We start from the raw sequence: 12,898 nt of genomic DNA, 5'->3' as shown, positions 1-12,898 counted from the left end.
GTCAGGGAGTACAGCAGGATTCTTCCTTTCCTAGACCCTCTCTTCCTCTTTGCTTTCCAAAACCAAACAAGAATCACTGAAGGATGACAAAGAAACACCAAATCAGGATTTGGGATTGAATGTTCATCCATTTCTTCTGTCTACAGGGACAACCAAGTGTCTCCCTCCTCCCTTGCCCAATATCCAACAGCAGAGGGTCCATGGGCCAACATTCCTCTCTTTGGGAACACCAGGAGGCAAATTTGATGGCTTATGCAGCCCTGAGAGAAGGCAGAAATTCTCATCTGCTTTACCATACCAAAGGAGACTCAGGCAGTGTGAAAAGGATTTGTTGTTGGTGGAGATGCCCTGCAGGGCTCCAGCCCAGAGCAGAGACTCCAGGGACATCAGGTGTGGTCCCACCTGCAGGCTGGCACTTCAAAGCAGTGTAAGGACTTGGGAAATTTGAGTAAAAACAGATGACCTAGAACCACACTTGATCTGTCTTTTATCACTCACTGGACTTTGGTGTAGATTCATGGGAATCTTATGAAAAGAGGAGTAAATTTTACTAATTCTGTGCTGATTATACTACTTCTGTGCTGTAATGCAGTGTTGAAAAGGAGTGATGCTTTTATGCACACACATGTACACACACGTCTAAAGCATGTGAATCCTCTGGTACTTCCCCATTTATTTTGAAGCTTTGTATCTAATTACTGATTTATCCCAGATGTTGCTCATTTTAATTCAATGTTTGCAAAATAAAGCAAATCAGAGGAAAAAAAATATTTAGAAGTTTAAAATCCAAGAACAGCCACTGATAAAACTGCAGAAGAAAGATCTTTTTATAGGATAGCATTTTTCTTACTGAATCTTTTGTCAGTCGACATATTACTCCTAAGTCTTAATGCCTTTTGAAATACAGCTATTTATAATTTCTTTTTAATATTTATTATGCCTTTTGAACCCCACGTACAACAGACTAATGCAATCAGAAAAAGTTTTCTATCCCAAACAGACTAAAAATACAGTTTCTTTATCCCAACGACACCAAACCCCGAGTGTTTGGCGTCCCATCTCACACGACCGGTCCCGGTATCTCCCCAGGGCATTTCTGCTCTGGGGCAGCCGAGTGGCGATGTTCACACACCCGAGCACAGCCATTCGGGCCGGTGTCCGAAGGCATTCGGAACTGCACGGACTTTCTTTAGCAGCACCGTCTGTCTTTATTCTCTCTGTCTTTATTCTCTGTCTCTCTCTCCCCTCACAGCCGAGCAGGGCTGGCGGGAGCCGCTCTCCCCTCAGCGCCCCTGAGCAATGGCGGCAGCAATGGCGGCGCCGCTCCCTCAGCGCCGCCCCGGCCCCGGCGGGCGGGGAGCCCTCGGCAGCGCCCTGGGGGCAGCAGGACCGAGCCCCGGCCCCGGACTGTGTCCCCGTGGCGCCGCAGAGCCCAGGGCACACACGGGCAGGGCACTCGGCGCCATCGCCCCCAGCCCCGCAGCCCCTTTGGAACCCGGCCCGGGGCTCGCCCTGCCTCCTCCAAGGCCCTGCTGGGCTCCGGCTGTTGCTCAGCGCTCTGTGGGGATCTTGTGCTCGGCCCGAGCGGGCTTTGTTTGCAGCCCGGGGGGCTGAGGGTCAGCCGTGAAATGTCACTGCAAGGGCAGTTTTAATGGGATCAGCCCGGTGCTTCCTTTGTGCTCTGCCTCACGCTGCCGTTTTATTCTGCTTTTAGAGCCTCCCTGGGAAAAGAAACCCCCCAGGAGAGCAGAGCCTGATGAAAGATCTGACATCCTCGCCCTAAGTGTGAGAAAGGTCCTCTCACTATTTAAATTTTGAAAGAATTGATTTGCTCATTTACTTAGTACAAACAAGGATAACAGGCTTAGAACGGCTGTCTGCCTTTCCCCAAAGCGAAGCTCCGCGCACAGTCACTCACACAACCCGCAGCCACACAGCCCTGAGCGCTGTGTCACTGCACTGCATTCCCCACAAACCCCGCCCTAGCACCGCCCTTAAGCCCTCCCCCAAGGCCCGAGCTCATTGGCTGGAGATTGTGTCAGTCCCTTCCATTGGCTGGTTGCTTGCTCCCAGTTGTCTGGGATCTTGCCATAGGCTCGCTCTTCACCCCATGATCTCCTTGCATTTATCCCTTTATGCAAAAATCCCATCAAACTCCTCCTTCGATTACATCCCCAGTGTTCTAGAACATTCTAATCCTCCCTGTCATTCACCCATGTTATGTACCCAAGCTGTAACTATCATAAACTTACAGCACAGGTATTAATTTGACACAATATCAATTGCCATAAAATACAACCATTTGCAACAAACTCATTATCCTTCAACAAATGAACAATATCAACAACCATTAGAACCACACTTTGATCGTTACCCCTCCCACCAATTAATTATCATCTGCAAAAGCAAACTCTAATAGCCTGTTTTTACCAAACAGCATTTCCTCACTTGTGGCATCTCTGCACTTCCCCGTGGGACATTGTCACGGTCCACTCATGAGCAGACGCGTGATGGTTCATACCAGCTACGATCTCAGAGTGCAAAAAGGAAAAGAAAACACAAAATGCAACAAGTCAGGGGAGTTAAATTTGAATCCAAGGGGGAACTTTATTAATTTGGCCTGTAAAGTGGCCTGCGATAGAGAGAGAAAGAGAGAAAATTGGGAAAAGATGGGGAGGAAAAGGGAAGGAAAGGGGCTATAGCTACCACCACGGGTCCACAGACGTCCGGCGTCCCTGGAGTCCCGTTCAGTCGGCGTTCCTTGGCCTCTGCAAAGATCGATGTGATCTTTCGGTGGGGAAGATCTTCGGAGTTCAGCCACTCCAAAGCTGTCTTTTATGCTTAGTCCATACACCTGGTCCCTCCTTGCCAGCCGCCTTTGCTCCCCCTTAATTCTTGTGGAGATTTGCCAATCTCCACTTGGCAGGGTCAAGGGAGGAGAGTCCGAGGCATGGTCGGCAGGTTTTTCACAATGGGTGTCAGGGCAACGGGTGCAAAGCCTTCGTCACATACCCACATTGGAAGGCACAAGGTCTTTGTTCTGTATCAACTCAGGCAGGTGCAAAGCATTCACTCCGTATCAGCTTTGGGTAGGCACAAAGCATTCGTTCCGTACTACCTTAGGCGGGCATGAAGCATTTGCTCAGCACCAGCCTTAGGCAAGTACACAGCATTCTCTGCATAAGTCCTGCACCTGTAATTTCTGATGAGAAATGTTGAGACAGAACTCGATTCTTGGATCGACCCTTACACCACCCGGTGGCTCAACATTTATCTTCAGGACCAGTTGTCTTCTTCATGATGAGTCGTCTTCTGGGTGAGTTGTCTTTCTTTGTGATGAGGTGTCTTCTGGATGAGTTGTCTTCGGGACCACATGGTGGTAACACTAAGGAAGGGGGAAGGGGAGAGAAGGGAAGGAAGGGAAACAAGATAGGAAAGATTTTTACATTTACTTTTTGCCATGCAGCTTGCTCAATATGAATCAATGTGATATCAGATTTCAGAATTTGGTGGGAAGCGACTGGAGCTGAGTAAGAGAAGTCACATCCCATGATTTCAGTAAAATTACAAATACAAATATTTGTATGATTACTGGTATAAGCTATCACATTTCCTACTGTGATATTACTACAAACAGTTCTTAAGCATGCACAACCCTTGCCAATGTAAATGATTATGGTTTCAGGGTTAATTTCAGGACGAATTTCAAAATGGCAAACATTTTGGTCAGTATCTAAACAAAAATCTTGTGTTCTGATGGTGTTATTTTTACAGTTGTTCCCACACAATGCAGGATTCCAGGTCTATCATTTGCCATTTATCATTCACCTTTTGGGCCCATGCTCTGTGCTTGAAAGGATAGAGTATAGTTCCATTGTGGCTCAAGTCTAATGTGAAAACAGGATAGATTAAAGATACTGAAGCATTATGAATAGTTAATACATAAGCTGTAACAGTGTTATTAACATGATTATAGGTAAAATTTACCAACTTCCACCAAGATTGGAGGTTCTTTTCAAAATTGTTAGCACTATCCCAAATTATTTTTCAGATTTCTGTGGGAAAAATGCCTTCTTAAAGGCTGTTGCATTTTTGTCAGATCAAAAGTTGCAGTAGCCAATTTATTCAATAATATCTCTGAATCAATGCTATTTAGAATCCCCAATCTAGTTCCTAAAAACACCAGTCAGGTCTCTTCGACATACATCTCCAGGAGAAAAGGGAGCAACCTTTTTGAGAGACCATTCTGGTTTAAATAATATTTGTTGTTGGCTGGTGTTTCCAATTACAAATGGTATTGAAAACCAGGTTCCACTTTTCTGCATTCCACTTGAAATTTTCATCAATGATACCGGGTAGGGTTCTAACCCACTCATTTTTATCCCAGACCCAATCAGACGAATGGTAAATTTTGTCATCATGCATTACAACTAAAGCCAAATTTGGATGGTTATTTTTGGGATAATTTCTGGAAGAGCTAGAATATTCTATGAAGGCTTGAGATCAAGGCAATTCATTATTATTTTGGTTATAGGAAGAAGGCGTAATGCAGAAAAGTATGAGCAATCTAATGAAAATTTTGTAGGCCATTTTCAGAATTAAGTCTTCAATTCTTATTCATATTTCTTCTATAGAAATTCTTAAAGTCCCACGGGGTTCTCCTGTAAAAACAAAAATAGAGACCTTGCCCTTTTCAGGCAAAAAGGAATTAAAATGATGGAACAATAAACCAGGCATTTATTGTTTGGTGTTGGGAAAAAGGAGGGGCCACCCGGATGACTGAGGCAAGTTTATCTTGGTTGATATCCAGGCTCTCCGTTTCTTGGGTAGAAAGGTTCTTTGAGGCTTCTTCTGTTACAGAAAACACATCACAGAAATGGTCAATCTGTGCATCGACTTCAATGAAAGCCGGGCTTACCACAAACAAGCCTTTCTGCCAAGCAGTATACCTTTTCTCAGCATCCTTAAAACTGCAAGAATAAAATCCCACAATAGCTGTTATTAACACATCTCCTTTTTCTGTTTTGGTGAGCTGTTTAACATAGATCCATTCTCCATTTCCCTGCCCACCACTAGGAAATGGAGATCCTAGTTTCCTTGTTCTGGAGGAAAAAGTTTGCTTTGATGTCTCATCTGCAGTCTCAGTGAAAGGGGGGGGCAGAAGCTGTGACGGGTGCGCTTTCTTTCACAGAGGAAGGTGGTTTTGTCACACGCCACTGAGTTACCAGTTTGCACAATTTTTCTAAAGGTAAACCATCCATCAAATCTCTAGGAATTCCTTTTGTAAGTCCTAAACGCCACCAATCAAGTTGGACAAAAAGGGGTTTAGGCTGTGACAGTTCCTTGGCAACATCCATAGTTTTGCTGGGGCAGGGCAGTGTATTTTTAACTCCTACTTGCTGGATACCTCTTGATCTCTCTTCTAGAGGCCTTATCAGACAGTATTTTCTACTGTAATCAACTAATTCTTGTGTTACCTCCCCCCATGTCCAGACTTTAGGTCTAGGTTGAGGTCCGTTACCTGGCAGGGCTGGTGTTGAAAAGTCAGAGGAATTTGTGTAAGAGTCTGTACTGGTACTGCCTGTATTTCTGCTATTATCACCTCTGCACATAAGAATCTGCGACCGCTCCACAGGACTCATTGATGCTGTGGTCTTCTGGAGACTTGTCTCTGTGGTTTTGAGTGATTCAGGCAGTCCCCTTATTAAGGCAGTCATAATTTCAGGGTTAACAGATAACATCATTGGTAATTCACATCCAAGAATTAGTTTTCTCTCATGTATCATTTGTAGGCAAGCAGCTTTGTGTACACTTTCTAGTAATTGGTCAGCTGTGCCTATTATTGCCAAGGGGTCTCCCCTGTCCAGAGGGTTTAACCCTCCAGCCCAGTAAGCAGCACACTGAGTTGGAGACCATGGGGCTCGGTGATCACCTGTTGTTAAGAAAACTCCGTGGCCCCAGTAACCCTCAGCCTCCTTTGCACTCAATTGTACTTGGTCACCCCCAGTTAAAGACACATATTCTGTTTCAGATTCTTTGATAAGATGCCCATATTCCCTTTTGAACTTGGCTAGTTTAGTGGCAGAATAGGGCGTTTCCTTGGTGATTATGTGGGGGTCAGTATCTTCATCATTAGGGTAAGAAAATTCAGTTTTGAATAAGGGTCTTAAATAAGGGGGATTTTCATCAATTTTTTCCATCTGTTCCAATTCCTTCTGTGGATACATCAGGTTAGTTGATCCTGATGATGCTATATTCTGTGAACTAGTGTTCTGTGAATTAGTGTGATTTACTTCAAGAGCAGCCCTTAAGGAACGGTTTTCTTCTTCCTTGCGCTCTAATTCCTTTTCCAGTTTGGAAATTGTTGTTTGGTGACAGCGCACCAGGTTTTCTAAGGATTCTATGATTTTTCCTTCATTACTACGCTGCCTATGATGGTCTTCAATGGCTGCGATCAAGCTGGCACCCAAAACAGAACAGACTATTGTCTTGCTTTTTCCTGGTAGTAAAAACTTAACCTTAGCCTCATTCTGTAGCAGAGAAATCCGATCTACTATACTCTGCATATTTTTCCAATTCTCTCGAGCCCAATCTTCCCCAATAGGAGAGGGTCGAGCACCATATTTAGCCAAAAATGTAAATAATACATTTTTATCATCCACCAACTGAGAATCTCTCTTCTCCTGTTTGCCAGACATCTTTCTCCTTATCCTGACTCACAAATAAAACCAACAACAAAACCAACAACAAAAACAACTCAAATCCACTTGAGAAACATTTCTCTCTATCCTGATTCAGAAACCAGACAACCTAAAAACAATATAACAACAAAAAACAGCTCAAAATCTATCCTGAAACAAAACAACTCCAAAAACAATGCAACAACAGCTCAAAATTCACTTGAGAAACAAATTCTTAATCCTAAAACAAAACAACTTCAAAAACAACAAAAAACAGCTCAAATCTACTTGAGAAAGTTAGATACTTGCTGATGGCCACTCTTACCCTTTCTCAGGTGTCACTAAAACAAAAATTTAACTCCCCTTCTTTTTGCACCCTAAGTTCTGATAGCCGGAATCCCAATAGAGTCCTCAAAAATGAGTTTCGAGGGGTTTTGTCCCTCAGCCTCTATCAGGATCCTGTCCGTGACGCCAATTTATGTCACGGTCCACTCATGAGCAGACGCGTGATGGTTCATACCAGCTACGATCTCAGAGTGCAAAAAGGAAAAGAAAACACAAAATGCAACAAGTCAAGGGAGTTAAATTTGAATCCAAGGGGGAACTTTATTAATTTGGCCTGTAAAGTGGCCTGCGATAGAGAGAGAAAGAGAGAAAATTGGGAAAAGATGGGGAGGAAAAGGGAAGGAAAGGGGCTATAGCTACCACCACGGGTCCACAGACGTCCGGCGTCCCTGGAGTCCCGTTCAGTCGGCGTTCCTTGGCCTCTGCAAAGATCGATGTGATCTTTCGGTGGGGAAGATCTTCGGAGTTCAGCCACTCCAAAGCTGTCTTTTATGCTAGTCCATACACCTGGTCCCTCCTTGCCAGCCGCCTTTGCTCCCCCTTAATTCTTGTGGAGATTTGCCAATCTCCACTTGGCAGGGTCAAGGGAGGAGAGTCCGAGGCATGGTCGGCAGGTTTTTCACAATGGGTGTCAGGGCAACGGGTGCAAAGCCTTCGTCACATACCCACATTGGAAGGCACAAGGTCTTTGTTCTGTATCAACTCAGGCAGGTGCAAAGCATTCACTCCGTATCAGCTTTGGGTAGGCACAAAGCATTCGTTCCGTACTACCTTAGGCGGGCATGAAGCATTTGCTCAGCACCAGCCTTAGGCAAGTACACAGCATTCTCTGCATAAGTCCTGCACCTGTAATTTCTGATGAGAAATGTTGAGACAGAACTCGATTCTTGGATCGACCCTTACAGACATGCAGGGAACTCCGAGAGGCTCTGGCAAGGATTTGTACCCAGGAGGGAAGCTCAGAGCTTGGAAGGACACAGCAAGGAGATCCCCAGGTGTGCTCATGATGGCATCTCAGGGAGGGAGGCTCAGCTCCTTCCCCTTTCCCATGGACTGCTTTGCCCACAGCCCCACAGGTCACAGGGAAGCTCGGACACCCCATTCCCATGGACACAGCTGCCTGGGAGCAATCCCAAGGGCAGTGCCTGCCTCAGCTGCTGCAAACCCCAGAGCCTCCCTGAGAGCACCAGATAACAGTGACAGTATCAGAGGAGTGCAGAAACAAGAGAAGATGTTGTGGTGCTGTGCCTGAGAGGGCAGGGCAGGGACAGCCTGGCACTCAGGACAGTGTTCCCTGTCCCCAGCTGTGCACGGCACCTCCCACACACCAACAGTGCCCTCCTGCCCACAGCATTGCTCTGTTCAGCTCCTTCTCCTTCCCTCATCATCTCCCTGTGCTGCACATGTTCCTCCTGAGAGGAGCCTTGTCCCTGTCTGTGCTCACAGAGCCCATCCCACCCTCTGTGCACTTGCCCAGCCCTACAGAAACCTGCCTGTCTGCAGGGCCCTGCCTGGGGGAGGCTCTGTGTGCAGGTGGGCAAGGGCAGCTGGCAAGAGCCCTGCTGGGCCCTGGAAAGGTGCTGCTGCTGCTGTCCATGGGCTGAGCAGTGGCTGAAGGCCCTTGAGGAGGCTCCCAGCAGACACACTGAGCACCCAAAGGTACACATCAGGAGTTGCACTAAATGCTCAAACATTACTCCTTTTCTACTTCTCTCATTCCCCAACCTCCCCATCCTGCTCCAAGTAGGAAATTGAAGCAGTATCAGGAAAGCTTGTTATCTTCACAGTAATCCCTGGCTCACCTTCTTTGGGAAGTGTCCTCCAGAGCTGTCCCCAGGCTGACCTGGAGCTGGCAGCAGCCCTGACCCACACAGCACCTCTCAGCAGCAGCACCTGCCCTGCTCAGGGTCACTCCTTCCACCACAGCTTCTGGAAGAACTTTCTCCAGCAGAAATTCCAGGCATAACATCCTTAGGAGCTCAGGGTGTTTCTCCTGCAGCTCCTTGTAGGTCTCCTCTTCCCATGCTGGGTCTCCTGCACCACAGAACTCTGCCAGCTGCAGCTTGACAAACATCAGCTCAAGGTCTGGATGTTCCTGAACATCCCCTTTGCATGGAGCCAGTGGATCTGCTGGCCCCTGGCCAGGGCCTGGCAGAGCAGGTGGAACCTGGGTCCTGCTGCAGGAGCTGGGGAGCTCCAGGACTCGCTCTGGCCGCTGGGGCAGCCACAACACAAGCCGTTGCCAGCCAGGAGCCGAGGGCTCCGTGTGGCTCTGCAGGACCTTGTCCCTGGGGCTCGTCTGGATCAGCACGGGCAGCTGGGCTGCACTTGGCTCCATTTGTGTCCCTGCTTCCCCTGGGACAGCAGCTGCCCAGCGCCGAGGGGACAGCAATGGCACCGGGGCAGTTTGGGGTGAGGTTCAGTGTCTGTGCCTGGCATAAATCCCAAATCCTTCCCGAAGGAACAGAGAGTGCTGACAGAGCACAGGATGCTCTGCTGAGCACGGGATGGACCTAAGGCTGATGGCAGACAAAGCCCGGAGGGGAATCCCAAAGAACAAGAGGAAGAAGAGCAGGAGGATAAACTGGCAGGAGAGGAGGAGGAGGGACAGAGGAGGATGAAGTGCGGGTGGGGAGGAGGGATGGAAGAGGGGAAGCGGGAGGAGGAGGAGGGATAGAGAAGGAGCAGCATGAGAAGCACGGGAAGGAATCACCACGTGCGTCTATTGTTCTCTGTGTCCGCAACCCTCGGCCCGGGAGCATCGCCCCCGCCGGGGCATCCCGCAGGTGAGTGGGCAGGGGGAGCTGCGCCAAATATTTTGGGTGGTGCCTGGGGTTCTTTCTGGGAGATTGGGGGGATTTTTGGACCTTGTAGGACTCCAGCGCCGAGCCCAAAATATCTTTGGTTGATCCAGGGAGGGGTTTTTTGTTTGGGGTTGGTTTTTTTTTTTTTTTTTTGCAGAAGGGGAGGAGGCGGATGTTTGGATCTTGCAGGACTCCTGAAGTGAGTCGCAAATGCCCCTTGGGGGGACATTGGGGAGTTCTCGGCACGCGGGTTTTGGGGTGATCCCAGTGGCAGCTGCCGGGATGGGATGGGCCCGAGAAGGGTGAGATGTGGATTGGGGTGTGGGATGAAGTCTGAACGAGGGGGATGGGTGGGATGGGGCCCGGATGAGGCAGCTGAAGGTTGGGGGTGATGAAGCCAGGGGACCCCACTCCTTAGGGGCTTGCGGGGTATCCGGCAGCTGTGAGGGCGTTTTGGGGTACCCCTGATCCTTCGGGGGTGGCGCTGGCAGCGGGGGGACACGTGGCTCCGGCACCTCTGGACCCCACCTGCGCACCCCCTCGCCCCCAGCACCCCCGGGAGCGGAATTTGGGGAGGGTGGAGGTGGGGGACGCCCAGGCCGGGCCCACCTTGCTGTCCCGGCAACCGGGGGCTGGGAGCCCAAATGGAGTTAAATGGGGATTGGGGCCCTGTGCCCCAGCACTCGATCCCCGGAGCAATTCCCTGGGCTCTGGGGGAGGTGGATCTGCACTGGGGGTCCCCAAGCCTCCTGTCCATCCCTGGGGCTGATTGGGGTGTTCCCCCCACGCAGCAGCTTGTGCTGCAGCAGCCATGGAGCAGAGGAGGGTGGGGAAGGGGGTTCTGGGGTGGGAGCAGAGGAGCAGCAGGAGGAAGAGAAGGGAGAGGAAAGGAGGGGCAGGAAAAGGAGAAGCAGCAGAACCATGAGATTTCACCACCCACTGTGTCTGCAGCACCCCTGGCTCTGGGATCATTGTCCCCCCTGCATTCCACAGGTGACCAGAGAGGAGGAGCTCACCCCAAATCTATCGGGGGGTCTCCGGGAAGGTTGGTTTGGGTTTTTTTCTTGAAAGGATATTTAGAACTCACAGATTCTAGAAGTGAGCCCCAGATATCTTTGCATGTCCCTGGCAGGGATTTTTTGGGCCAAAGGGGATGTTTGGATCTTGCAGGACTCCAAAGCTGAGCCACAAATGCACCTTGGGGGAATATTGGTGGAGTCCATATGGGAATTGCCTGGTATCAGCAGGACCGAAATCTCGGTCTGCTGCGCCACGGCAGACCTGCCGAGGGGCTGTTTGCAAGGGCCTGCAGGGACAGCACCAGGGCCAGTGGCCTCCCACTGACACAGGGCGGGCTGAGGCCACAGGTGTGGCACAAACTGTGGGCTCTGAGGCTGCTGAGGCCCTGGCCCACGCTGCCCACAGAAGCTGTGGCTGCCCCTGGATCCCTGGCAGTGCTCCAGGCCAGGCTGCTTGGGCCTTGGAGCAACCTGGGAGAGTGGATGTTTTCCCTGCCCATGGCAGCAGGCTTGGAACAAGGTGATTGTTAAGGACCCTTCCAAGCCAAGGCGTTCTATGATTCTGTGATCCCAGGGGCAGCTGGGTTTAATTTGTGATTAGAAACAGTTCAGCACTGCAAGTTTGTGTGAGTTCAAGGAGATTGTTCACCAGCCCAGATTCACAAGTGGTGAGATTTACCAATACTAGAGGTCAGGCTGACATCAATAAAATCTTACACGGTCCAGATTCTGCATGATTGTAGTTTATTGAAGAAAGAGCAAAACAGTTTGAGGCTTGCCAGTCATAAATGCACTAACTATAGAGCATTACTATGTGTCTCAACAGATAGTGACACTCCATATGGCTTTGCTTCTAAAAAAAATAATAGTATATATTTAATATATTCTATAGATATGATCTATGGATTAAATATATCTATTTTATCAAGATCTTTCTGGACATAAATGCACTAAGAGTGTTCTTAAGTGTCACAACAGATAGTGCCAACACTAAATATGTGCTTGTCTTGGTTTGAAAACAAACCAGTGGGAGATCACAAGTCAAGATTGAAATTAAAAATAAGTGAAATAATACAAGGAAAAGCACTGACAAAGTCAGATACAACCTAACACCCTGTTAGGGTGGTAGTAGCAGTCCAACTGAAGTAGTCCAGTTGAAGCGGTGATCCTGTGAAGGTCTAGTCTCCAGCTGAAGATCCAGTGGTAGCTCTGGTCCTCTGGGAACCCAGCAGACAGGGCTAGCTCAGGCAGTTCCAGGGCCAGGTTATATCCAGGTGGGAACACCTGGTTCTTCCCTTCTGGGCAGAGCATCCCACAATGGGATGAGATAAGTCCATGAGTCACACGGTGGGTCCCTGATGGCCCATTGCCTGTCATCCGGGGTGGGTCATTAGCAGCTGGTAACAGCTAACGGATGGCCCATTGCCTGTCATCCGGAGTGGGTCATTAGCAGCTGATAGCAGCTAACGGCCCACAGCTGGTGGTAATAGAATACTTAACTACATCTATATTGCAACCTAGGACATTATCCACCCCTTATTCTATTACCATCTACACAGTTCTCACTTAAGATAAGGTCTCCTTGTGGGACACAACGGGTTTCCCCATCTGCCTGCATCACCCACCAAGTATAACCAGGTCCTTGGGCAAAAACAACTCCACGGATGGGTTTGCCTTTGCCTGAGGCAGGACTAATCCAAACAGTCTTTCCTAAAAAACCTCTCATGTGTACCACAGGGACTTTATCTCCATCCACTGTGTGCAAAGGTTTGGACTGGGCAGGACCGGCTCGATTGATAGAACCTCTTGTGTTAACCATCCAGGTGGCCTTTGCTAAGTTCAGTTCCCAATTTTTGAAGGTTCCCCCGCCAAGTGCCTTCAAAGTTGTCTTAAGTAGTCCATTGCACCGTTCAACTTTCCCGGCAGCTGGTGCATGATAGGGGATGTGGTATATCCATTCAATTCCGTGCTCTCTAGCCCAGGTGCTTATGAGGCCATTCTTGAAATGGGTTCCATTGTCAGACTCGATTCTCTCAGGGGTACCATGTCT

The 12,898-nt window shown here is 48.8% G+C and overlaps 3 protein-coding genes across 3 annotated transcripts in view; 1 reads left to right on the top strand and 2 right to left on the bottom strand.

Moving 5' to 3' along the window:
* The window catches only part of LOC146420213 (uncharacterized), a 90,939-nt gene that overhangs the window by 27,986 nt on the left and 50,055 nt on the right, over positions 1 to 12,898 (bottom strand). The window lies entirely within an intron of this gene.
* The window catches only part of LOC146420216 (serine/threonine-protein kinase pim-1-like), a 147,013-nt gene that overhangs the window by 119,762 nt on the left and 14,353 nt on the right, over positions 1 to 12,898 (top strand). The gene's annotated exons all lie outside the window — the stretch shown is intronic.
* LOC146420218 (uncharacterized) lies at positions 4,611 to 6,227 on the bottom strand. The gene is made up of 2 exons (XM_085048539.1): positions 5,573 to 6,227; positions 4,611 to 5,521 (listed from the first exon to the last, which is right to left on the bottom strand). Exons 1-2 carry the CDS (start codon positions 6,225 to 6,227, stop codon positions 5,142 to 5,144), a joined length of 1,035 nt encoding a protein of 344 aa, XP_084904665.1. The 3' UTR covers positions 4,611 to 5,141.

The sequence above is a fragment of the Lichenostomus cassidix genome, unplaced genomic scaffold (assembly GCF_008360975.1).
Source record: "Lichenostomus cassidix isolate B80296 unplaced genomic scaffold, HeHo_3.0 HiC_scaffold_44, whole genome shotgun sequence".
In the NCBI taxonomy this organism is placed as follows: Eukaryota; Metazoa; Chordata; class Aves; order Passeriformes; family Meliphagidae; genus Lichenostomus; species Lichenostomus cassidix.
The sequence above is the reverse complement of the archived record's forward strand: the minus strand, read 5'-3'. Positions and strand labels throughout refer to the sequence as shown.